The following is a 27979-nucleotide window of genomic DNA, read 5'->3' on the forward strand; positions in this document are numbered from 1 at the left end:
GTGAGTTAATGGCAAGGCTAAGTGTGTTTTTTAAGACTTGTTTTAAATTGCAGCGTTGCTTTAGTACATTTTTATATAAAGAATTTATTTGAAAGTGTATATGTTTTTCAATGTATACGAATTTCGAATTCACATATATGAATATGTCTAGATTTTTAATGGATAATGGTTGTTTTTTTGCAAATAATTCTGCCTTATTTAATCCAAGAATAAGGATTTTAGATTAATTTTTATTAATGCTCTGAATTGCTAATGAATTAATGCTTTATTTTAATTAGTATATATCAGCATATGTTTTCTTCTCCAATTTTAGTTAATGCGAATGTTATGTCTTGCGTGCATAACAAGTATACAATTTGTGGGTTCTCGTAAAGTGTATCAAACATTCTATTAACGTATCTGTTATAAAGAATGCCGTACTGATAAAATTTACACAATTTGTTGGTAAAGTTTGCCAAAAAGTATATCCTCCATCAATATTTATGCGAGTATTATAAGTATATGTACATATTGTTCCAAATCTTAAACGTATTTAGTTTGTTTTTAAATTAACGGTTGCTAGAAGAGTAATTAAAGTTGTTGCACCGGGAAGGTGCTGTGGGGTCCGTTCTCCGGAGAGATAGATGTATACTGGGGAAGAAGAGGGCTTGCAATAAAGACCCCTTATATTAAACTGTTTCACTTTCTTTATTTCCCTTCTTGTAGCTTACACCCGTCGACTTCACGCGATACACTTAATTACGACTGCCCGTCCGGGCCGCGGTTGCCCCTATATATGCCCTGCTGTTGCTATGTCAAAAATCATAGCAATCAGCAGATTCGCGGGTGGCAACCGCGACTGTCCTCGAAACGTAGCGTCCCGGCCGGAAATGCCCGGTTACCTTGATCGGCGGTATTCTGCCGATCAAGCTAAATGGTTGCGCGCGTGCGACATTCCATCGTTATTCCTGAGCTTCTGTTGCCAGGGGCTCGGGATATAACATCCCTCTTCCCTAGGGAGAAGAAAAAGGGTTGAGGGTTTTAATTGCTCAAGCCTTTTTCTTTTACAAATTCCCTTTCCCTCGGGGAGAAAAAGGAAAAACGTTGAGACTTTAAGTATATGTGTAATAATACGTTTTTTTTTTTTTTTTTTTTTTTCGTATGTGCGTGGTTAACTATAGTCTTTTTTTGTTACAATATTTTTTTCTTATTATAGTAATAGTGATAATAATAACCGTAAGTGCGATTAACGTTGTACTTAATCCTACGGAGTACACTATTATTGCTTTTGTTTTAGACGCAATATTAATATTATCTAAGTCGGTACGTAATTTATTTAAATTTAGACATAATTGTAATAATTCGTTTTTATTTGTATGATTGGTTCTCTTTGTATATGTTGTAATTGTGACGTAATTTTAGCAATGTTGGTTTTCTCTTTAATTGGTATCATAGTAATATTATACGTTGGTATATAGATATTGATGTCGCTTTCTCTTAGCAGGGTTTTCGATTGTATCGTGAGGTCATTTGTAGTTAATTGGCACGCGTCTTTAAGTATTAGCTTTCCTGATCTGTTTATATTAATTTTCTTATTTAGCTTATGTTTACATCGAAGTTCAATGATCTGTGACGCGGTCGAGTATAACCATGCTTGGGGCTCGTTTAGTGCTGTCCATATGCTAACGTTACATATGATATGGCGGGTTTCGCATTTCTCGGGTTGATGTCCTGGCTCAGTGAGTGCTAAGACTTCGCAAAGTGCGTTATCCGACACATACACTGTAAAAAATTTTTGACTGAATGTTACGTCAAAAAGGTTAATTTTATTTAATTAATTAATTGGAAGGAATCCTCGAGGTGGAACTTGACGGTAAAGGTAGGAAAGTGACGTACCGCCGAATTCACGTGAATTCGAGATTCGAATCTTCACAATTTACCTTGCAGATTATTTATTGCCAATATCTCGGATTCCGATTGAGCGCGTAAGTGGTTCCTTTTTAGAGAAAGGAAATAAATCCTTATTCTCTGGGATAGAACCAGGCGCGATTGTTCGCTTAAGTAGGATAATTCAGGGTAATAATGAAATAATTAAATCATGATTTCAGTAACGCAAAATTAACAATTTAATTCTAAATATAATGATTCGAATTACAAAATAAAAGTTGATCAATAAAATGACAGAGAGACAATTTAGAAAATTTAATCAGATCGTTTTAAATATAAAAATAACGTCAATGTTTTTACAGTAAAAATTAAATAATATAAAAAAGGTTGAAACCGGATGAATAAGTATAAATTTAACATTTCGGAAAACAAGAGAGTATTTACAATATGTATATGTGTGTGTGTGTGTGTGTGTGTGTGAATAATTATATGATTTAATCTAATGTGACTTCCTCTATCTCCACCACCCTTGCTGGATCCTCAGGGAAACCACAAGATCTGAGTCGCATCGGGACCAGGAAAGGGAATTCCACCCCGGGATAGTATATAAAGGAAAGCTAGAATCAGGAGCAGACCGAGCTGCTTGACTCCTGATCTCTTCCGGCTCAAAGTGGTCAGGGCCGATGGAAGGCCCTTTCGAGACAAGATCTGTCCCCGGAGTACAGGCCCTGCCTTGAGGCTCCAGGGAGAGGATCTATAACCTCTCTTGGTTCTGGATGCTCCTCGAGGATCTCAATACTCGGGACGGGAGATGGTGGTTGATCAGGAGAGTCTACTCCTGGGAGAGAGATGGATGCATCTTCGCCCAGAGAGTCAGCTTTCTCGAATTCGAATGGAAAAGGAGGTGGTGAGAGAGGAGAGGGCAGGCTCTTGGCTCATCTCCGGGAAACCGTGGTTCGGAGATGAGGAAAGAATTCGGAGTATACGAAGGAGTCGTGGGGCGGAATTGTTCCGATCCCGGCTCCGTGGACTGATTTGAAAAGTTGATTTCGCAAGTTAAATTTTCGGTCGGGACGTTTAGGGTCTCTTCTTTCGGGACATATCCGTGTAACGGTTCCGGGTCTCCGTGGATAGGTGACAGTGGCGGAGGGCCCGGACGAGGAGACCACGGTCTCTCTTCGTTGCGCGCAGGAGAAATAAAAACCTTTTTGCTTGGCGCCGCCGCGAGCAAGTATTAGATAAAGAAGCGGCGGACCAGCTCCACTCCGGAGTTGCCAGTTGTTTTTCTTACAGCTCTTCTGCCAATGGTTTCTTGTTTAAAGGTTTACTCAAATTCATAATTTACTTTTAATTTAATTCGAACAGAATTTTACAGGTTAACAAAGAAAGGAGCGAAAGGGAGACTCGTCACCGACGATTTCGAAACCTTTGACTCGTCCATGAATGAATCCACGTAATCTGCAACTGGCGAGAATCGCTTGCCGTTCTTTAGCCGTGGATAGTCGCCAAACTTCCAGCAGTATTTCGCGTATAAACCACCGAAAATTGCTGGTTATTCGACAACGTATCCCTGGCCGATATTCGGAAGCAGGCATTCTCCACACATTTAACAGATCACAGGAACAAACGAACAGAATCAAACCTCGGAACTTCGACTCGGACATTCCTTCTCTCTTTGAGAAGTTGCAATTAAAGAACAATTGGTTTGAATAGTGCATTTAGTGGAATCGATTTTCGCGGGAATACATTATGAAACGTTGAGACTTACTTTTGAGTCGTCTTCTAAGTGCTTTGCTATAGATGCTTCGTCTTGCACTATGTCTGACACTCACGTCAATTTCAAAATAAACTACCTCGGCTGTAGCTGAGATGCAAGAGAGCGTGCTCCGCCAAGCACAAGATTTTGAGCTCGGAAAAGGGAGGACTCTTCCCGAATTTTCACTTTTCCGAAATTCTAATCTTTCATTTGCAGAGCTTGTTTCTCCACTTTTCCTATCTTAAATTATTAGGCATTCATGCCTCATATCCCTTTTTTCTATTTCTTAAACTTCTAAGTTTTGCCCGCCGTTTTCATTTTGGTGAGAAGTTCAAAAATGTTGGTTTTAGAAAAATAATATGCCACCTGGCTTACTTCGGCGAATTTATCCTTCCGGCGCTTCCAAGAATTTTGCCTCATTTCCATAAGTTGTTTGACTTCTACACTGCATGACATGTGATTTTACAAACTTTATTGCCTTTGTCTGCACCATACTCCGGTAATTACGGGCCTCTCGCGCCCTTAGTTTCTAAAAGCTCAGGATCTATGCGCAATTACAATTTGAAGAAAAGTTATTTTTCTTTGTGACAGACAGGTTATCAAAGTTGAAATATTTATAGGCCTTAGGTTTTTGATTTTTGTATTATGTCTGAACAAATTCTTTGTCACGATTTTCGTTAGCGCCCGTTTCGAAATTTGTTGCATGTTTTTTTTATGCTTTCACGCAACAACTTGTCCCGGAATATGTTAGTGTTTTTTGAATTGTCTTCTGAAAGGCTCTGAAGTTCTTTTTTTTTTTGTTACAATGGACTACGGTCTACCTTCCCCTTAACTAAAATTTTAATATATGTCGAAAAAAAGAGACGCGGAGTCGGAGACGTAACATATGTGATATACATATGTATACCTAAAATTGTTTGTGTTTCCTCGAAATTAATATCTTGATTATTAGAAATAATAGTACATTCAGCCAGTGATGAAGACGGGTCGCTTAATATATTTAAAGTAGTAGCCTCAGTGTTGATTTTCTTTTTAGGCCACTCGTATTCCATTGAAAGGACCATAACAGTTAAATAGGTGCCTTCTGTTGTATTTTTGGCCATTTCCAGTAGCACTTTGTCATCGTCAATTTGAGCCCCATCATTGTCATCATAAATCTAAAGTGTAAACATATAAATTTTTATAGCTAACTTTGACAACGCGTAAGTTAAAATTTATCATAAGTGCACTTACAATTGTTAATTCAGGATCTTCGGATATAAGTAATTTCTGTACAGCTTTTTGTTTCAACTCCAGCACATTATTAGCTGTAATAGTGTATCGCTGTGATCTGTCTTTATTTATTAACTTAAAAATAGGCATGTTTTTGTAAATTATGTGCAGAAGCTGTAAATAAAAATAATTAAAAAATAACATAGTATACATGTAAATAGTAATATAAAATACATATATAAAAGTATAAAAAATATAAATATAGTATATAAAAGTATGCAAATAATAGTACAAAATATTTAAAACATAATATATAAAAAATAGTATTTTAAAAAATTGAAAAAGCAAAAAGCGATTATTAAGATTTAAATCAAATTAATTAATCTCTAACAATATATTGCATATCTTACTTCATGTACACATAGAATTAACCTCGTATTCCAATGTATGTATATCAGATTATATAGTCATATTTTTGTACATACAAAACCATGTTTAATCCTCACAAATTTTTTTAAGTTTATGGTGTATACATGGAGAGGATAATAACTCAGAAGACTATCTCCTAATATACACTCATATCCCACAGATTTTCTTAATTCGTAAGCTCTTACATGTGGTCTAAATTTGGTTTTTATAGTTTCAATTACAAAATATATATTTTCTTTAATATCAAAAAGTATTAGTCTTATTTCTCTTATAATTACATTTTCTTGATAGCTATCTTGCTATACAGCCACGATATTTCCTATTTCATAAATTGTTCCTTTTAAAGATACAGTTTCACATTTCTGCAGATTAAGTTCAAGATGTGCCCTAAGCACTGCATTCTGTAAACTTTTTGAATACATATTCAAAAAAAATTTTGTCCTATTAGATGTATTAACATTTTTCAGATCATATCCTCTTCTTAATCTACAGAAACTTTGTAAAAATTCATGTTTTGTACTGAGTGTATAAGTAATATTTTTAAAATTATGGCATGATCTCAAGACACGTTTAAAAAATGTATGTTTGCTTTCGAATCTCATTGTTCATACTTTTATAAGTGGTCCGTAAATATTAATAAGTTCTGGATAATGCGACATGTAGTGATGTTTAGGACGGAGTCGCACATCAGGAAAAGTTCTTTCTCATTATGAAGTAATTTTGAATTAATGTTTGCAAATATGGCAAATATGAGGTATGTATAATAGGTGCACACACAATTTCAATTATTTCCGTCAAAAGGAGTAGACACTGCCATATTTCATTGTCCTTATCCCCAATATGATTGATTATTATCAAAGGAAATAATCTCAAAAACGTCCAGATCTGCCATGCATCGCCTCTTATTTTTTCAACATTTGGTTTTAAGCGGAGTGGTTTATCTTTCCGATCTTCTTTTGAGTATGAGAATTTATCAATCATATTGTTTAACTCACTAAGCGTAAACCAACTCTGATTTATAAAATAATTAATAAAAAGTGCGAGATCATATGTAATTACTCCCTCCATTAAATCATGTCCCAAACATGGTGGGAGACCAGCATTACATACGTGGTAATATAATAAATTGTTGAAAATGGAATTAAATTTTACACCATAATAAGACGTGATTTCTCCAGTTTCATCGTTAACTTTTACTTTTGTTAAACAATTCTTGTATGAATCAATTGTCCTGTTTTCAAAAATTTTGCATTCACCATCTTCATCATGAAATTCATATTTATTTAAATGACAGTATCGACAGAAATAAAGCGATCTACTAAAATTGTCAACAAATCCGCCTAATGTATGACTCCCTAAATTATCTCCTGCAATAAAAACAAGTGACCCTTTAATAGTACCATAAGCAGGAATATTTATCCCAACACTTTCAAGAATTTTTAAATCTTTCACTATTTCACCAAATACAGCTTGATGATCAAAATTTTTCTTTTTACATAATGCCACTAGATAAATAGAATTTTTTTGAAATCGAATATAATCCGGAAGATTTCCAATAGCAAGGTACACACCAGTAAGTACGTGTTTACCTTTTGCAGATCCAATAGGTGTCACAACTTCAAAATCATCCTGATATAATATTAAACGTAATCCATTTGGATTTTCTTTAAAAAATGTATTGGATCTAAAAGCATTACCATCTATAAAATCTTGTAACAAATTATCTTTATGTTGTACAGGCATATTAATGTCGAAATCAAGCGATTTATTGTAAAACAATGTCTTTAAAGTTTCTAAAATAGATATATAGTGAAAGAATTGTCCATTTGCTAAGTTTTTTTTTTAGGCCAAATAAAATTAAAATGCGACTTATAAAATTGTTTTTGTAAAAATGTAGTTTGCATTTCTTTAGAAATAATAGAATTTGTATTATTTTGAAAAACATCTTTTAAAATTTATTGTACTTCTGGAGTAAACATATTACTTTTTTGAAAATGGTCTTTTAATTTTTGTTCAACTCTTTTGTGTTCATGCTCAATTAAAATCTTCAACTCCTCAACAATATATTGGATAGTACTCTCCGGAATCAGATATTGGCATTCAAGTTTGAAATAGAAAGTAGACAAAGCCTTAATAAATAATTCATCATCTTCAATAATATCTTCCTCATCACTACTATTTTCGTTTATATTGTTTGGAACTAAATTTTGATTTGCTTCTTCCAAAAAATTCAATTGTAATACATTGTCAGGATTATAGTTTAAATCGTCAGTTTTAGTCAGAATTCTATGTTTTTTTGTCAAATGTCCTGTAAACGAGCTTACTCTTTTATATTTTTTGTCGCAACCATTATAAGGACAAGTTACTTCCAATTCATTAACGATATGCTCTTTAAGGTGCTTTATTAATGCCTTGTAATTGTCGACTTTCTTTTTACAAATTTGCACAGTGCATATAAATTTTGCCTCATTATCAGACACGCAGAAAGTACGTTTATCTTTTACCTGGCTAACGTAAATTTTGTGCGATCGAATGAGATGGGAACGGAGGCTACTTTCAGTTGAAAATCTAATTTTACAATTATGATATCCACAGTAATAAGCAGAAGTAAGGTGACGATGGGATTTTCGATGTCTTAGATGACATCTGAGATTTTCAGTTTTGTATGTACAAAAACGACAAGAAAACATGATTGAAATATTAGAGATTGTGTTGCGTGCTTTTTTTCTTTTATAAAGTGCAAATCTGCAGAACAAAGAAAATATAAATAAATAAGGCTATTTGTATGTATGTACAGGGTGATTCGAAACAAGTAGTGTTCCTGAAGATACGTATTCTTGAAAGAATTCTAAAATGATTTTTCCTTTTGCAAAAATTGGTCTGAAGCCTAGTTTCCGAGTAATTAGTTAAAATATTTAGCGTAAGAGCGACTCACCCGCAGCTTCCTTGTCGCTCTTAAGCTAAATATTTTAATTAATTACTCGGAAACTAGGCTTCAGACCAATTTTGCAAAGAAAAATCATTGAGATACAAAAAAATATAAATATAATACAAAAGTTAATTTCCACTTACCTTTATTCCCACTAGTATATTAAAATTTTCACTCTTAGCACGAAATATGCACACACGCTACACATCAAGATCGGTCATCAAATGTGAATCGTGAAAACTTATCCGGTTTTGTTTTGTTGCCTAGACAACCTGCTCCGGTGCCTGTGGTTGATTCAGACAGTCTTCTGAATATTCAGACAGTCTTCTAAATTTTCAACCTGTTTCTGATTATTAAGACAAAATTGTCTTAAATTTACTTTTAGACACTCAAATCTGAAAATTCAGACATTAAATCTGAAAATTCAAACACTATTGTTGTCTAAATTTTAAGAAAATTTTTACAGTGTCTAATTTTTTAGACACCAACTGTAAATATTTTAGACAACGTGCCATTTTTCTAAATTTTAAGAAAAAATCTTTGATTATTAAAACAGAATTGTCTTAAATTTATTTTCAAACATCAAATCTTAAAATTCGGATACTTTTATTGTCTGAATATTCAGATATTTTTTACAGTATAGTATGTCGCGAAATTGTTTTTGCATATAAGTTTTTTATTGCCGCGGATACAATTACTTATTTCATCGCGGGTTAGGCTTATGTATTTATTGTTTTCTTTATCTAGCGCGATATATTCATGCGCGGTTTTGATTGTCTTAAAAATATTGGCGTGGTCATACACGGGAAACGGTATGACTGCTTTTAATTCGTAGGTCGTATCGGTAACGATTGGAAACTTGATAATGATTATGAGAGTATTGTGATCGCGATAATGCGGGGTAATTGATATATACTTCTCGAATTGATTCCAGTTCTTTGGATTCGTATCGAACGGGAATTGTGACCCTTCGGGTAATTGAATCGTTGCATGTAGTAACTCTGTTATGATCTTGTCAATCGGTAATAGCCGTGCGTTAATGATACCCTTTTTTGTCCAAGATATAAAGTCGATGGTGTCTTGTATGTCAGTCAGTAGGTCGGTCACGAGTATTCTTAATGTGTTAAGATGTTCTGTCATCTCCATTTGCCGTGTTACTCTATCTATCTGCTGATTTAGGAGAATAGTCGCGTTCGTTAAGACGCGGTCGTGTTGCTTGAGTTTTATCTCTAGCTTCTGTATATGACTTAGTGTGCCGTTTAATATTTTAAGCTGATTTTTCGCTACGTGTTGAGTTGTTTGCTAACTTGCAATTAGCAGTTGTAACTGCTCTTGAATAATTTTTTCGTCGTTGGCGTCTATTATACCGAATAAAGTTTTCTCTACTGTGCCTACTAAGTCTATTAGTCTTCTCTTAACGTGTTGGATTTCATAGGTCAAGGTTAGTCCGTCTAGTGCGATTATTAGTTTATTATTTTGCATTGTAACCAACATTGCTAAATTATGACATTTGTCTTTTAATAATTCGCAATTATATGTTTTGTGCAGCTTATTACAAGCGTATTCTGCGTCGTCAACTTGGTTTTGTAATTTCTTAAATCTAATTTTGAAGTCCGCGATGTTTATTATTAATACTAATTTCTATGTGGTGTTGGATAGCTGGAGAAGTCCGTGGTTTTCATAATACAATCCGGGTTCGTGAGTGAACTGTGTAATTGTATAAGGTGCGGTTTCGATTGCGCCCTTCGCGGTGGTGAACGTTAATCTGAAATGTTCACTGGTTAGGTATGTGTGTGTAAAGGTGTTAGCATATCGTACTGGATAGGTGTGTGAGTTTCACGGGTCGTCATCATCGTGGGAATGAAGATGCAGCGTCGGCTAAAAGTACGTATTTTTTATCTTTGGTATAGAGTTCTGTGCATGGATAACAATTACTTTTTCGGAGCTTTGGTTTATCAAAATTCGCTCTCGGCTTCAGCGTCAAAGTTTTTCGTTCGTCTCGTTAGTAAGCCGTTGACAATCGTCGCAGTCACATTAATCGTGTTGTAGAACAAAAAGAAAAACAAAAAAAAAAGAGAAAGTAATTTCAAATTTGTGTTATAAATTTATTGTGTGTGTGTTAGTGTTTTTAATTGCTCTTTTTGTGTTTTCCAGTGGAATCGCAACAGTTTGTTTTTGTTTGCGAAGAATGCTACTTAGCCTATCGGCCGAGAATTTGTTCAAATTGCGTTGGATTGCGGGCTCGGCATCAGGTCCGATACCTTTAGCACAAAATGGAGCCGCGTCTGACGATGAAAACGATTCGTGATCTGAGTATCGCCAGGTGACTTTGTCCCTGGCGATTTTATTGGTGAGTAGAAATATTTTATTTTATTGTGTTGTGCATGGTCTTTGTTGTTGCTTTATTCTAAAAAATTTTTTTTTTTTTTTTTACACTGCTTAATGTTTGTAGAGGAAGCGAGGTTGCAGCCTTGCGTGAATTGTGCAAGATGTGAATTGAAATTGCGCGCGGCGGGTATGCGTTCGGATTCGCGGATGGCGGCGCGCGATATTCGGAGCAGCTTCGCGGTTGGCGGCGCAGCGGTGGCAAGAAGGCCCAGTATTTCGGCCATGTTCGGTTACGATTTAGAATACGGAGAGATAGTGTAAGATAACGAGTTCATCGGGTATACCAGCGAGAACAACGAGTGTCTACGAAGCCTTTGAGTTAGCGCACCGCAACAACCGTAAGAGATAGAAACGTGGCGATCCTGAATTTGTAAGAGAACATCAAATATATTCATGTAATTTAACGGCTTAATTCAATACGAGCAACGGCTTCAATCCAACTACAACCGAACCACAAAATCAAATTCCTGTACAACGTTCTATGAATGCTTTAATTCTGTTCGCATGTACTTACTTTTCTACCTTTTCTAATGCTAAAGTTAACATCGCTATGCTTTTGTACTATTATGTACGGTCCTATCCAAAGCGCATCTAATTTCTTGGACCGGCCGCGTCGAACTGTTTCGTCGTAGAGTAGGACGGAATCTCTGAATCTGAACTCGCGTTTTCGGGAATCTTTATCATAATTTTCTTTCGCCTTTTCTTTCTCGGTTTTTGCGTGATCGTGTGCGAGGGAGTTAGAAGCCCGTAATCGTTCGCGTAGTTTATTCGCGCAATTGTCGTACAAGTATGTTTCTTTTGGCGCGGTTTTAAGTGCTGTCGGTAATGTAGCACGGTGTTCGTAAATGAGTTCGAAGGGGATCAATCCAGTTGCCGTATGTGGGGTTGTATTATATGTAAACATTGCGTATGGCAACCATTCGTCCCAATCGGATTGATCTTCGTTAATATAATGTCGTAGATACTCGGCCAGTGTTCGATGCGATCGTTCGAGTGTGCCGTTGGTTTGCAGATGATAAGCAGTAGTTTGAATTTTTTTCGATTCGTAATAGTTTGCAGGTATTTTTAAAAATACTGCTCGTGAAATTCGTTCCTTGATCGGAAAAAACGCATTCCGGTATCCCGTGTTCGAAAATTATTTGAGTCACGAACGCTTTTGCTACAATCGCGGCTTCTTGGTTCGGGATAGGAATCGCTTTACTAAATTTCGTGAGATTGTCTTGAAACGTTAGAATGTATTTATTATTATTGTTCGTTATCGGTAGCGGTCCTACTATATCTAGGGCGCATTTTTCAAACGGTCTAGTCGGCGTGTCTGTAATTACTAGCGGCATTTTCGTCTTCTTTGATAATTTATTTTTCTGGCACTGTTCGCATTTCTTTATGTATTCTTCTATGTCTTTTCTCATGCCTGGCCACTCATGCTGTAATCTGATGCGATGTAGTGTACGTGTGACGCCTTGGTGTCCGCCTATCGGTGTGTTGTGGTATTCGTGTATGAGCTTCGCTTTTTCTTCTGCTGAGTATGTATTCTCTTCTTTTAGTACGTGTACTGGAAGCTTTTCTTCTTGCTGCGGGGAGTTTCTGCTAAGCGCGTCCGCGTTCGTGTTTTTCTTACCGTCTTTATAAACTATTTCGTAGTTATATTCTTCGAGTTTTAATCTCCACCTTATCAGGCGGGACCCGGGATCATTAACGTTGAACAGCCAGATTAATGGTTTGTAGTCTGTTACAATTGTGAATGTTGTCCCATAGATATACGGTCGGAAATGTTTTACCGCCCATACTATCGCGAGTAGTTCCTTCTCTGTCGTACTATAGTTTCTTTCGGCCTTGTTCAGTATACGGTTTGCATATGCAATCGGATGATCCCTTCCTATCTCCCCTTGGGAGAGGATGGCTTCGATTGCATGATCCGAGGCGTCCGTGGTAACGATAAACAGGCATGAGAAATCGGGGTATTTGAGTATCGGCGCGGTAGTTAAGTTTTCTTTTAATATTTCGAACGCGTTTTGTTGGTCCATTTCCCATCTAAATTTTTCGTCCTTTTTCGTGAGCATTGTTAAAGGTTTCGCGATTTTTGAAAAATCTTGTATAAATTTTCGGTAATATCCGGCTAGTCCGATAAACGATTGTATGTTCTTTAATTTCTTCGGTACCGGAAAATTTTTTATTGCGGAAATTTTGGAAGGATCGGGTCGAATTCCATTTTCTGTTATTAGATGACCGAGATATAATACTTCCTTTCGTAAAAATTCGCATTTGTCCGGTTGCAGTTTTAAGTTATTTTCTCGCAAACGTTTAAAGACGGCTTCGAGTCTCTCATTATGTTCCCTTAGCGTCGATCCGTAGATGACTATATCGTCTAGATACACGAGACACTTAATACCGTGTAGGCCCGATAAGACCGAGTTCATCATGCGCTGAAATGTAGCCGGTGCATTTTTAAGACCGAAAGGTATGATACGGCTTATTGCCGTTGTTTAGTTGCAGAACTTAACCGTTGTGCTAATTCGCGGTATATTTTCGGCCCTGGGCAAGCCGTACTTGGGCGCGTATCTGCCGGTGCGACACAGAAATCTCGGGTGCCCTTGTCTACCGCATCTATTGCATGTCGGCACGGGGGGCGGTTTGCCGAGGTGCGCGGAAAGTTTCGCTCGATGTATGCTCGCTCGTTATATGTGCGTATGGGTGCGCTACGCTGTCTCTTTTCTGCTGCCGCTCCGGCTATCGCTTCTTGTAATGTCCTGTAATTTCGCGACCGGACGATTGTTTGCAAATGCGGCAATAAACCCGTCTGATAATTATTCAATACTTGCTTCTGAAGCAAATTCCATATTCCGCGTTTTTCGTCTGGAGAATAATTCGAGTCTTCGCTTAAGGCAGTGCTCGGAATTAGTTACACATTTCGGCCTGATTTCAGAGACACCGCCTTCTTTTCCCACTACACTTGACGATCGGCCGGCCGAGTCGTCAAACCGCGCGCGCGACGCTGTTTTTTCAGGAGCGTTGTTATCTAAGAAATAGACTAGGGTAAGGGATATATTTAATATCAATTATAATAGTTTTCTACATCACCTACGAGGTACTATTATTGATGCGTATAGGCCTACTGGGGAAACCACTTAAAAAAAAACGCATTAATAATAATACCTTGTAGGTGATGTGGAAAACTATTATAATTGATATTAAATATCCCTGGTCTATTTCTTAGATAACAACGCTCTGGCAGGCGTTGCGCGCATGACGGCCGTCGTGTAGTGGAGAAAGGAGGCGGTGTCTCTAATCGGCCGAAATATTTGGCCGAGCACTTTAAGGCATCGTAAAGTTCGGTTACTAATGAGTCGGCTCGAGATCCGTATGTTAACGCGCTTTCTCCTGTACGTTGACGCAACTGGTTAAACTCCAGTTGGAGATGAGCTGTGCCTCGTCGCTGCGTGTAGCCGTCCTCGACTTTTCGTAAAAATTGCGTGAAATTAACAATTTGTTTTGACTCGAATCGCGAGAGAGCTCGTCCCGTGAGCTTTGTGTATAATATTGCCGCCAGTAGTTCGTCTGCGTCTTCCGGGTCTACCTTTCGTGCTGCGTATTCGCATGCCTTAATGAATTTCTTTACGTTATTTTCGCTCCCGTCAAACGTGGGCACGAGACTGATCGCATTTTGCAGCGTCAAATACTGCCGCGGATTATTAAAAGAATAGCGAACGTTTCTCTGTGGTCGCCGCGGTTGTGGCACCGGATGCTGCAATGAGTCCGCCGTTCTGTTGAGCCTGTTGCCGTATCTTTGCGTGACGAATTCGTTTTCTAATCTGTCTATTCGCGTCGCGGCAAGTGATGTCGCGTCCAGTATCGTTAGCATTGCTTCTTCGCGTGGCATAGTAGAACCTTGTCGGGGAATCGGCGAGGAGTGTCGGTACTGCGGCTGTGATGCGTTTGTGCTCGCGCTGGGTTCTGCGTTGCCGGCAGAATTTTCGCCTTGTGAAATTCGTACTCTCGCGCCTTCCCCGTTTGCAAGCGAGGGCTCGTTCCTTTCGCCGTTATCGGTCATCATAAATACGAACCGTTGGTCCTCGGGCGCGAATAACTCGCTCACTATCGATCCTATTGACGATCGGCGACTTTAATTACCGGGTTCCTCAACTTCTCGGTAATTCATGAAACTCGCGTTACCAGAATACATGGGTACAGGGAGGGAGATTCCGTTCGTAAATTCGTATATTGCGCTATCGCGGTCCAAGATTTCGTCGTCTACCGTTATTCCGCGGATAAAACTTCGCGTTTGATTAGTCAATCTATACGGGATTCTTTTAAAGATCGGTTGTAGGTTTTCGGGCTCGGTAATGCCGTTCAACCAAGATAGGCGCGACGTGTGACAATGCAAGAGGAATTCGCCGCGGTACATATAATTTTATTCGCTTTTTCGCCTTGCATGCATATATATATCTATTTTACATTAGCGTCGGTAATAGCATGCTGCTTGGTTGCTGATGAGTCGCGATGTTTTCAGCTTGGCTGCTCGCACGCTTCTCCGTCCCGTAGTTTGTCTGTTCGATCGCTTATCTGCTTGGCTGCTTATCTGCGTGGCTGCTTATCTGCGTGGCTGCTTATCTGCGTGGCTGATTCTCCGTAGTTACGCTGGTCAGTAGTTGCTCGGGTTTCGCGTCTGGCCTTCTCTGCTTCTTATATTCTTCTGTCTTTCTTTTTATGAATGAGTTCTCACGTCTGTTCACTTGTTTGTTTCAAAGATCTCGCACTACAAGCCGACTAAGACGGATTAGCTTGCAGCGGCCTGATTCCGGAGGGCGGATTCCACCGTTGCCACCAGATGTTGCACCGGCAAGGTGCTGTGGTCCGTTCTCCGGTTATTGCGGGTGACGTGAAATAAAATGTTTTTCTTGATTCAGTTGCTGTAGTCTTTTATTTTCCCTTGATGAGTTACAGTTCTCGAAGCCACGCGTGTCTTTATTACGAATTCTAAATTGCGACTGCCCGTCCAGGCCGCGGCTGCCCCTATATATCTCCTGCTGTTGCTATGTCAAAATTCATAGCAATCAGCAGAATCATAGTGGCAACCGCGACTGTCCTCGGCGTCGCGTCCCGGCCGGAAATGTTGGGTTACCTTGATTAATCTTTTTTTTCAGACCATTCTACACTCTGAAAATTGTATGGATAAAAGTATAATATACAAATTATTTGAACCGTGTCTTGGTTCGGGATTAGTTACGGCTCCTGGTAAGATATATTTAATCATATAAAGAAAAAAATATTTATTGTTCTTTTCGGGGTAACAAAATTTTACATTACAATACTTAAATCTATTATTGAAGCTACGTTATAACATTCGCTTTTTCGAATTTATATATTTTCTATTGTTCTTGTTTTTCTCATTTGTTCCATATTTTTCTCACGCCAATATCTTCTCGCTTTCTTTGTTCCCGCCTCCCCCCCTCTCTCTCTCTCTCTCTCTCTCTCTCTCTCTCTCTCTCTCTCTCTCTCTCTCTCTCTCTCTCTCTCTCCTCCCTCCCTCCTTCTTCCTCCCTCCCTCCTTCTCTCTCCCTCTCTCTCTCCCTCTCCCTCTCCCTCCTCTCCCTCCCTCTCTCCTCCCTCCCTCCTCTCTCTCTCCCTCCCTCCCTCTCTCCTGCCTTTCCTCTTTCTCTCTCTTTCTCTCTCTCTCCCTCTCTCCCTCCCTCCCTCTCTCTCTCTCTCTCTCTCTCTCTCCTGTTTTTGTTAAAAAATTTTTTTTGTAATTTTTAAAATTAACTTTATTGGTCTTCGTAACATTTTTTTTTTAAATACAAATTGATGTTGCCGTTTTAGAGAAAAATTGATCAATTTATTTCGCTTTTCCTTTCCATAACTCGGACAAAAATTAATTTTTTGGTTTAAAATTTTATGCAAGCGTAAGATACACTGATGTGTACTTCTCACAGTAATTTGGATCTGATAATTGCGGGGGCAGATTTTACATTGCTTATTCCGCTATGCCTTTTATCTGGTCTTTTCTTTGTTCTAGTTGATTTTTTTACATCAGTAATCTTTTAAAATTTTTTTTAAGATTAATTTCTTTATCAAAACTTAATACAATAATTTTATTTTCATTATCTTTATACTCTGTTTTATTTAAATGATACATATCGTTATCAAGAAGTACAGTAGTGCCTCGCGTCAAGTATAGGCACAGCGTACTACCGAGCCTCTCTTACGCGAGTCGACGTATTGAGAAATTCGTGGATTGTTGATCTCAATGACGGCTAAACCGATCGCTTTCTTAATAGATTTATCGTGTTGCTTGGGGTTAATTTATATCAGAAAAGTGTTTTTATTTTTTCGCTATGTATTCTATAAACGGAAATATTGCAATGTAAAGTTTTCTTTCAGAAGTAAAAATTTTAAGAAACGTCGTTATTACATCTGATGTACGTTTTACTTTTTCGTCGTGGCGCTGATAATATATCCTTTTCGCTTTTGTGCTACTAGATGGTACAAAAAAATACCAAGTATAAGCGCGCAAAAAGCGCCGTCAAAAATTGTTTTCTGCAAAAGTATGATATAAAGAAACTGTACCATTACGAGGCTGCTGTGCGCCGATATAAGAAAAGAATTTAAAAATAATGCAGACATATAAATATATATTTTTATACAAGTGTTACGTCAAGAAAGGAAATATTAAGGAAAGGATGATTATCGCTCATGGGAAGCTGAAGGTATGAGCCTGAGAGCAGGTTGAATGGAGAGAAGGGTTTAAGGAATGACGCAACTACTGATATTAACGTGACACGAACGATGGAGTGCCATGCGTATAACGCGCTAGGGATGGGTTTAAGTTGCAAAAAATTCTATTAAACGCGAGTTTGGTTCTTTTAAGAGAAAAAAATTAATTTTTATTTTTTGAGATTGAACCGAAGATGGGTTTCGCAATGAATGGATTCAAAGGTTAATTAAAAGTAGCTTCAGGGAAATATTGTTCGGAATTAATAGAGAAATTTGGAGTGTAGGACGGAGAAGTGGGGCGGAATTGCTCTGAACCCGGTTCCGTTGACAATTACGAAGAATTTAATGTTGGTGACGGAGGCTGAGCCGCCTCGAACAGAAACAGCGGCTCGAGATCTTCATGCACGAGAGACGCGGGAGGCGCGCTCGGCAGCCGTGACCACGGTCTTCTCTCTTGCTTAGATGGGGTAATAAAGATCTCTTTGCTTGGCGCCACCGCGAACAAAAACTGAACAAAAAATCGTCGTACCAATTCCCGTAAATTACTTATTTGCTTATTGCGGCGCGCCCGATTTTTTTTTCTGTTCTTTATTAGTTGATCTCATTAAAAATTTGATTTTGATTTGTGGGACCAACGGTTGTAACGGCCCTGCCGATTTCGGGCGCGATCGCGTAAGGCTCGGAAAGGCCCGGAAAAGCGAGGCGAGTACGCGCGAATAAATCGTACAGGCAGTCTGTCTCGAGAAAGTCACGTATAAACCTCGCCGTATACTCGCTGAAAGTGACGATTTGTAAATGCAAGGAATCTATTAAAGTATTGAACATTTCTTCCGTATGTACGTTTACATAGTTTTATTTCCTTTTTTTTAAGTTATTCGAATATCGGTCTCGCGCTGCCTCAATTCCTCTCGAAATCCCACAGTTTAAGATCTGGGGGCTCGTCCGGGATCGAAGGCTAATTGAGGTTAGTGAACATAACGGGGCGAGACGAATAGGTTGATCGTGGTGACGAGAGTTACGGCGAGAGGAAGAATTCGCGAATTGGAAGGAGAGCGGTCGAGTTTCGTGAATAGTACGACGTATTACGACGCGGAGTGTGTGTTGAAAAAAAGTGATCTTGCGCGCACACCGAACCACGCTGAAAGAGAGACAGAGACGGTGATATTGAGGAGGAACGACGAAGAATATTACGATGGCCCCGACGACCGCGGATGCGCCGGACGATTTGTCGACAGGTGAATTGATGAAGGAGCTCGCGCAATTAGGGCAGTCAACGACGGGAAGCAGGGCAGTTTTGCGAGAGAGGTTACGTAAGGCGTTGGCGGGAGAAAGTTCTCAGATACAGGAGTTCGATGGCGACGTCGCGACGGAGACAGACGAGGCTGGCATAAGTACAATGACGAAGGACCAGCTCGTGCAAAAGTTACGCGATTTAGGTCTTCCTGTGACGGGAACGAAAGCCACGCTGCGCAAAAGATTGCAAGATGCGATGCTCGGAATTGACAACAGAGAAGACGAAGAGGATCCGGATGAGAGGAATCAGCACGGAAGATGTGAAGGCGAGAACGCGGCGACGAATCTTCTGGAATTTTCCAACAGCCCGGCAGTAAACAACGAACGTAATGTGCGAAGACCGTTGGCAGTCACGCGTAGAGCGAATGCCACGGGTATGACAAGGTTGTGGAATAATAACAGAGAAGACAGTAACGACCAAAGCAATCGAAATCGTGATGAAATATTTTCCGGCCGAACTATGCTATCGTTTAAAGATGTGGAAGAAGCTATGACGTCGTTTAGCGGTGATGGTATTCAGAATGTTAAAAGGTGGTTCGAGACATTTGAAGAGACCGCTGAATTATGCCGATGGACAGACGAGCAAAAAGTTATTTACGTTAAAAGACTGTTGCGAGGATCAGCTAAACTTTTTGTGAATTTCGAGTGCCGTGCGCTATCGTACCGTGTACTTAGAGTGGCGCTAATACAAGAATTCGGTGGAACTTTTAATAGTCGCCAGGTACACAAAGAAATGGGCGCATTATCGAAGAAGACAGACGAAACATGTCAAGAATATATTTATCGCGCATTGGAGCTCGCGAGCCATGCAGAAATGGAAGTTGAATCGAAGATCCAGTATATTATCGACGGTATCAAGGACGAAGAAGTAAATAAGTCTATTTTGTACGGCGCGACGACGATCAAGGAATTGAGACAACTGATTTCGACAGTACGAAACAACAGCTGAGAAATGACGAAATAGACGATGCGAGGCAACATAGATCAAGGAAGTAGATGTTTTCATGCGGTGAATTCGGACACATTGCTGCAAGATGCCCAAAAGGATCGACGACGACGGCGCGTGCAAATGCTCTTCAGACGCATGACGATAAGAAAACATATAAAAAAGTAACTATTTTTCAGAAGGAGATTACGGCGATAATTGATCCAGGCAGCGACTTACATCTTATTCGGTCGAGCTGTTATGTGAAGATCGGTGCCCCGCCGATCAGGCCAGACGTTACGAGGTTCAAGGGCATAGGCTCACAGTATCAAAGTACCTTAGGAAGATTTACAGCTGACGTATGTATTGACGGTATTGTTATTGCGCTGGAGATTGATGTGGTGCCCGATCATTTTACGGGACACGATTTTATAATTGGCGGCGAATTATCAGATTTCGTAGAAATACGAATTAAGCGGCGGCAAGCCATTCTAAAGAAGTTCGACGCTGACAGCTCTGTTGGAGATGACAATGCTAACTGGGCGGAGATACTATGTATAAGTTCGCAGATTAATGAAGACACTGAGGATACGCCGGAACTGTCAGTTGACCACATTGAAGATGCAGCAGTGAGGAGACGCGTGCGGGACTTGACGGACGATTACTACCCGAGGAAAAACAGGGACAGTGGAGTAAAGATGCATTTAATACTCAAGGACGACATCCCAGTTTATCAAAATCCGAGGAGATTGTCGGCAGAACAGCGAGATGTCGTGAACAAAATTGTTGACGGATGGATCGAAGAGGGTATAGCCCGACCTAGTAGCTCGGAGTACACCAGTCCGGTGGTACTGACGACCAAGAAGAACGGAAAACCGAGGCTGTGCATTGACTATCGTCAGCTAAATCGAAAGATAGTGAGAGACAGATACCCTCTGCCTTTGATTGAGGACCAGCTGGATAAGTTATCAGAAGCGACGGTGTATTGCACTCTGGATTTGAGGGATGGATTTTTCCATGTGCCGGTGGCCGAGGAAAGTATAAAATATACTGCTTTCATTACTCCGGATGGACACTTTGAATTTTTGACTGTTCCTTTTGGATTATGTAATTCACCCTCAGTTTTTCAGAGGCATATAAAATCTGTTTTCCGGGAGCTGGCGGCCGAAGGCACGGTACTGATTTATTTAGACGACCTTATTATTCCGGCCAAAGGAGAAGATGAATGTCTGGAGAAGTTGGAGCGAGTATTGAACACGGCAAGGGATTACGGCTTAAGAATTAACTGGTCGAAGTGCAGATTGATGGTGCGACGCGTGGAATATCTTGGTCATATTTTGGAGGCTGGAATGGTCAGACCATCCACGGAGAAAGTGTCGGCGGTAGCACGTTTCCCGAGGCCGACGTCGGTCAAGGCGGTGCAGAGCTTTTTGGGTCTGACGGGATACTTCAGGAAATTTATTCCCCAGTATGCAACAATAGCACGACTTCTCTCACAGATGTTGAAGAAAGAATCGAGATTTGTGTTCGGAGCGGAGCAGAAGCAGGCATTCGATGAATTGAAGATGAAATTGATGAAAGATCCAGTACTGAAACTATATACATTAAACGCAGAAACAGAACTTCACACGGATGCGTCCAGACTTGGCTTCGGAGCGATACTGATGCAGAAGGATTCGGAGGATAATCATTTTCATCCTATATATTTTGCCAGCTGGAAGACGTCGGAAGCTGAAGAGAAATTAAGCAGCTATGAACTGGAGGTGCTGGCTGTAATCAAGGCATTGCAAAAATTCCGCATATATTTGTTGAACATTCCATTCAAGATTGTAACAGACTGTAGAGCTTTTGTTCAAACAATGTCGAAAAAGGAGGTTTGTTTGAAGGTCGCTCGTTGGGCCTTGCAGCTTGAAGAATTCAACTATAATGTGACGCATCGCTCAGGATCCGCCATGCGTCATGCAGATGCCTTGAGTCGGAATCCAGCGGAGTGCTTGGCTGTTCAGAGGGCACAGGACGCCTTAGTTGCAAGAATTATACAGGCCCAGACAGAAGATCCTGATTTGCGGAAGATCATCGAGTCAAGGGAACCGAATGACAAGAATTTCACTATAATAAATGGAGTACTCTACAAGCAAGAAGAAGGAAATTTATTGTTGGCTGTTCCGAGGATAATGAGACGAGAAGTAGTGTTAAACGCACACGAGCAAGGACATTTTGGGTATCGTAATACCGAGCATTTATTAAAACAAGAATATTGGTTTCCACAGATGCGCATAGAGGTTCAGAAGATAATTAATAGCTGTATAAGATGTCTGTTAGCAGAAAAGAAACGAGGAAAAGCAGAGGGATTACTTCAACCATTGAAGAAAGAAGATAGACCACTCAGCACTTATCACATCGATCATCTGGGACCGATCCCATCGACGAAGAAGAGTTACGCATACATATTCGCAGTAGTTGACGCATTTACGAAGTTTATTTGGCTGTATCCGACAAGATCTACAACCACGGAGGAGGTGATAACCCGATTGAAGAGGCAGGCGGTGATTTTTGGCAATCCAGACCGAATAATATCGGATCGAGGTACAGCATTTACCTCCCATGTTTTTCAAGAATATTGTGAGGCAGAAAATATCAAACACACATTAATTACTACTGGAGTGCCGCGTGCAAATGGCCAAGTGGAGAGGATGAACCAGTCAATCATCTCGATACTCACAAAATTATCGTTGTCAAAACCTGAAGAATGGTATAAGCATGTGGATCGGGTTCAACAGTTTATGAATTCATCATTCAATAGGAGTATAGGCACGACGCCATTTAAATTATTAATTGAACGAGACATGCAATTAAAGGATGATCTACGGCTACGAGAGGCGATCCAGAAGGTTATTACCGAAGAATTCGAACAAGAAAGATCTGATTTGCGGGACAGAGCCAAAGAAAATATTATGAAGATACAAGCTGAAAATAAACGAACATATAATCGAAAACGTAAAGAAGCGACCAATTATCAAATTGGAGATATTGTTGCTGTTAGAAGGACGCAATCCGGACCAGGGCTGAAAATATGTCCTAAATTTCTCGGACCATATAAAGTGATTGGAGCACTGAGACACGCTAGATACATCGTTGAAAAGGTGGGCAATCACGAGGGGCCTAAACGCACAAGCACAGCAGCGGACTACATGAAGAGATGGCCAAGAAACCACCCATGGGACTCGGATGTCGATCTGCCGGAGGAAAGAGAAGTCAACGACGTGGATGGTATCGAGGGCGATGCCATTGTCAGCATGGCCGAGTGTGGGACCAACGGTTGTAACGGCCCTGCCGATTTCGGGCGCGATCGCGTAAGGCTCGGAAAGGCCCGGAAAAGCGAGGCGAGTACGCGCGAATAAATCGTACAGGCAGTCTGTCTCGAGAAAGTCACGTATAAACCTCGCCGTATACTCGCTGAAAGTGACGATTTGTAAATGCAAGGAATCTATTAAAGTATTGAACATTTCTTCCGTATGTACGTTTACATAGTTTTATTTCCTTTTTTTTAAGTTATTCGAATATCGGTCTCGCGCTGCCTCAATTCCTCTCGAAATCCCACAGATTTAAGTAAAATAAATTAATAATTTAAAAGAGAAATGTTCGAGGGCAACTTGTCGCATACTTTCACTCAAGACTCTCAATCTGCCCATTTGAAAACCTTTACAGTACAGAGAACGCGTGGCACCTCACTCAAATTTCAAGCTAACGATAGTCACTAAAGTTTTAGCGGCATATCGCAACCTTTACTTGAGGAGGTTTACCACGCAAATCAATTCACCGGAAAGTCCAGAGGACTTCAACGAAATCTCGAGATACTTACACACGCACGGTACCCTTTCACTTTCTCGGAGTTTAATTTGAAATTAATGGACATATTCTTTAGTGGAATCAAACAAATATTAGTAATAATGGATGCTGAGACTTACTACTTGCTGATCTTGAACTTCTCCTTGAACCTTCGAGATTTTCAAACTCTTCGCTCTTCGTGACGGCTTTGTCAATCACACTCACAATTTTAACAGCGATAATTACTTGGTTTACGTTCTGAAGACAACGAGAGAGAGCTCCGCTGAAACACACGGTTTTATAAGTTCGGAAAAGGGGAGGACTATCGCTGAGTTTTCAATTTTCAGAAAATTAGAATTCTTATTTGCTAAGCTTGGTCCTCCACTTTTCCGTCTTCACAATTATTGGTCACTTCCGTCTCAGATTCTTAAATTTCTAAGTTTTTCGTCTTTAGTTTCTAAATTTTGATGAGGAGTTCCCGATATTTATTGCTTTGAGAGCAAGTGTTTATAAGAAGCTCCGCCCACATGACTTCAGTCCTTCCAATCTTCCAGAATTTTATTAACAAATTGAAAAAATAGTTAGGAGACCTTTTTTGTTATTGGCACCTTACATTTCCTGCTTGAATTTTATTGCTTTCGTCCGTGCATCGTATTCAAGTAATTGTAGGACTTTGCGCCCTTGTTTTTCTAATGGTTCGGATCCACGGCGCAATTTCAATCTTAAAAGTTATTTTTCTTTTAAAATCTCTTATTCCCTTTCTTATCGATTTAAAGTAAAGTCACGTACCGTTTTCTGTCTACGAGGAACTGTTTATTAGTATATTGATTAGACCTTATTTAAAGATAAATTTATAATTAACTATAAAAACGCATATATTTTAACAATATGTCTGCATTATTTTTTTTATTTCTTCCTTATATCGGCGCACAGCAGCCTTGTAATGACTCAGTTTTTTTATGTCATTACTTTTGTAGAAAACAATTTTTGACGGCGCTTCTCGTGCGCCTATACTTGGTTATTATTATTATATTTTTACAATTTTTTTTCTTGTATAATATCTACCTGTTTAGCTATAAAAATTCTACGACTGCTAAGGTAAAGTCATTATGGTTTGTTAACTTTCTGTATTTATTTCAGCATCCATTTGGAGTCAAATGCGGAAAATGTCTGAGCGGACATTTAGTTTACATATGATAAAAAAATTTTTTAACATATCCTTTGAACATGCTGTAAAGTTTGCTCAGAAATTAGAAAAAAGCGGTCTAAACAAAAATGAAATAGATCTTTATAAATATATAAATAATTGTACTTGGAAAATAGCATGTGGTAAGATTATATAATTTCATGTATCTTGGTTAATTAACATAAGATATTTTTAAAATTTAAGATAAAATATTTTTTTTATTTACAAAATTCATAATGTGGTACAAATGTTTGTGAGGTGTTTATTTCCCTTGTGGGGTGCACCGCGGACTTTCGCTCAATTTACAGTCTTTGTTTTAAAATTATTTAATTTAGACTAATTATCAACTTATTACTGATTACAACACGACGAAAACATACTACTAACATTTAACTACACACTACAAAAAACATAACATACGTCCTAATCCATTTACTAAAATAATGTTGTAACCCGAAACCCGTTACAACAATAGAATTAAGTAAGAATTAAGTAAGTAAATAACACGGAATAAGATCTCGCAACATAATTAAAAGAAACCTACATCAGCAACCCTCTTAATTGAAAAGACCGATTAAATACGGATCACGAGAATAAAGGGTTGCGAGATCTTAGTACCGAGAACAGCAGATTGCATTACCCAGTAACCAAGTTACGAAAATGCAATCTGCTGACATCGACAAAGCGCCAGAGTTAAATACCCGCGGACCGGCAGCGACGGGCAGTTGCTAATCACCTCACGTGCGTAACGTGAGATCTGTCGCGTGCCGATGAAAATAAGACACCTCGCTGAGACGAGGCCCCGCGACTACACAGCGAAGTGAAACGCGAATAAGTAGCGGAAAAGAATAAGGTGTATAAAATAAAAGTGATATATACAGGGTTTATTATTTAATGTGTTACACCGAGTAGGAATAGTGGGTCTTGGTGAGAAAAATAAAAAAGTCTAATACCATTTTGCAAAATTCTTAATGGTTATTGAGAAAAAAATTAATTTGTCTAGCGCAAGAGCGACAAGAAAGCCACGCGTGAGTAAGCGCGACAAGCGACGGCACCATTTTTAGCTACTCGCCTGAGCGCGCAGGCGGGTAGCTAAAGTGGTGCCGTCGCTTGTCGCGCTCACCTCACGCATGGCTTCCTTCTTACTCTTGCGCTAGACAAAATAATTTCTTTCTCAATAACCATTGAGAATTTTGCAAAAATAAGACTATTTTATCTCACCAAGACCTATTTCGGTGTAACACATTAAATGATACATCTGTATATATATTTCGAACTATTACAATTATTCTCCTTAATCTATGCGCTCCCGACGGCATCGAAAGACAAACCCCGTGCACCGGCCACAGTGCAACAATAACTACTAATACAATCACGTACGAGAGCGAGAAAGACACATTCTGCTATTCATCTTTCACTCTTATATGCTTCACATTCATCTTATTGAACCTCCACTTCCACCGTTCTTTTTGTTTTACTCTTTTTTTTTCTTTCATTCTTCACTCATTTTCTTCTCTTCATTTCTCTGGCCATCCCTCTAGACTTACATAACTTTTTTCTCTCGCTATTTAACTTAACATCTCTTGATTTTCTTTCTTTCTCTTCTTCTCTTTTCATTCTTCCCGCTTCCCTTTTTGTCCCCGCATTAAAGTCATCTCCTATCAATACTCTCTTTCTCCCTCTCCTCCATCCATTCTCTCAATTAATTTAACTTTATATACATATCTCCGTTAACATATACTCCTATTAAAGAATCTGCCCATCCTGACAATTTCTAAAATCAGCAGTTTTTAAAAATTTGTTTAAAAAACTATCGCATTACATTAATTTATATTTTAAAAACATGTTTTACATTCCCGAGTAGAAATTTCGTTTGGTTTATATCGGAAAAACACATGGCAAACCCAATCTGAACATCGGTACATGATAATGTTAAACTGATGATGACCTTATCTCAGCGTCACGCAGCTACCTGATCAAAAACTTATCAGGTTTACCTGACTAAGACTTCATCAGGGTAGAGATCAGGCCCGAGTAGGGTAAGCGTGAACTTCTTGCAAAAGTTATGCATTTTCTCAGCAAATTATATTGTTACTGTGAACACGAGAGCGTGAGTGCTGGGAAGTTTTTTTTGGATAGATTATAAAAAAGAGAACTGATTAATTTGTTCTTATCTTGGAGATGCGATTTATTCTTGCTTTATTACACAATAAGAATCTAAGCTGATTCGCGATGTTAGTCGTCGAACTAGCGTAGCGAGACTGACGCTGGGTCGGAAAAGTCGCTTGGATCTGTAGCGAGATCCTTTGTTCTAAATGTTATCTTCGGTGGTTCCCGACGCTCGGAGAACCAGACAGCTCAATTTTCATATGCGTTTGCTGTTGCCAGGCCCAATGATAGGGCACGCAATAAAGTTTTAAACGATTTCTTTTAGCGAGATCCTACGCCGAAGATCTCATATTAACGGCGCGTCGCTAAGGCGCCAGAAATATTATACACAGTTTTATGTTTTTTTTCAACATTTTCCGCCCGCCTCGTTGATGCCAACGAAATTATACTTATAACCTTACAGTCTAAATATACACTAAATGTTGTTACAAAGATTATATAAAAGAAGGTCATTATTCAGCGATTAAATTAAACGGAATAATCTTTACTACCGGGCGTACTAAAGTAGTAGTTGCAGTGCGTACTGTCACAATTTTAACATTACCGTCTTTACTCGGATGCGTTGCAATAATCCGAGCAAGAGGCCAATGAGTGGGAGCAGTATTCTCGCCTCGAATAATGCAAAGCATTCCCACACTTAAATTTTCCGCAGATTTGGCCCATTTTTTTCTTATATTTAATAACGGTAAATATTCTGAAGACCATCTTGACCAAAAATAATCTCTCATTTTTTGTACAAGCTGCCAGCGTGTCAATTTATTTTCTGCCGTTAACAAATGCGAAGGCTCCGGCAATGCGTTAAGCGGAGCTCCGACTAAGAAATGACCGGGGGTCAGCGCCTCCAAGTCTTGAGGATCATTTGACAAGGCAGTAAGCGGCCTTGAATTGAGGCAAGTCTCTATTTGAATGAGGAAAGTTGCAAGTTCCTCATAAGTTAATTTTGATTCTCCAATTACACGACGGAGATGATATTTAGTTGATTTTACTGCTGCCTCCCAAATTCCACCGAAGTGAGGTGCAGATGGGGGATTTAAATGCCATTGAATGCCATCGCTGGCCATTTTATTTATAAAATTACTGTTTTTAGTTAATTGACGCATAAAATTTCGAAGCCGGGAATCAGCACCAACAAAATTAGTACCGCAGTCAGTGTAAACATTTTCACAAAGTCCTCTGCGGGATATGAATCTTTTGAAGGCTGCCAAGAAAGCCTCCGTCATGTAGTCGGTTACAGCTTCCAAATGAATTGCTCGCGTGACAAAACATACAAATATAGCTAAAAAAATT

The 27979-nt window shown here is 39.1% G+C and overlaps 3 protein-coding genes across 3 annotated transcripts in view; 2 read left to right on the top strand and 1 right to left on the bottom strand.

The window, feature by feature from the left end:
• Positions 1-24737, top strand: part of LOC139106234 (cytochrome P450 4g15-like) — a 53768-nt gene extending 29031 nt beyond the window's left edge. Inside the window, exons 3-4 of the mRNA XM_070662807.1 lie at positions 15722-15812; positions 24478-24737. Coding sequence (XP_070518908.1) covers positions 15722-15812; positions 24478-24680 — 294 coding nt within the window. The 3' untranslated portion in view covers positions 24681-24737. The remainder of the gene's footprint in view (positions 1-15721; positions 15813-24477) is intronic.
• Positions 18484-19533, top strand: LOC139106138 (uncharacterized). The gene has a single exon (XM_070662699.1). It carries the CDS (start codon positions 18484-18486, stop codon positions 19531-19533), a length of 1050 nt encoding a protein of 349 aa, XP_070518800.1.
• Positions 24738-27144: 2407 nt separating the features above from the next.
• On the bottom strand, positions 27145-27912 carry LOC139106185 (uncharacterized). Its single transcript, XM_070662749.1, has one exon. The coding sequence runs from the start codon at positions 27910-27912 to the stop codon at positions 27145-27147; it is 768 nt and encodes a 255-aa protein (XP_070518850.1).
• Between the last annotated feature and the right edge of the window lie 67 nt (positions 27913-27979).

This window comes from Cardiocondyla obscurior, linkage group LG10 (assembly GCF_019399895.1).
Source record: "Cardiocondyla obscurior isolate alpha-2009 linkage group LG10, Cobs3.1, whole genome shotgun sequence".
In the NCBI taxonomy this organism is placed as follows: Eukaryota; Metazoa; Arthropoda; class Insecta; order Hymenoptera; family Formicidae; genus Cardiocondyla; species Cardiocondyla obscurior.

Excerpts from the sequence above, each read along its gene's own strand:
- LOC139106138 (XM_070662699.1), top strand. The coding sequence starts at position 18,484 with ATGGCCCCGACGACCGCGGATGCGCCGGACGATTTGTCGACAGGTGAA.
- LOC139106185 (XM_070662749.1), bottom strand. The coding sequence starts at position 27,912 with ATGACGGAGGCTTTCTTGGCAGCCTTCAAAAGATTCATATCCCGCAGA.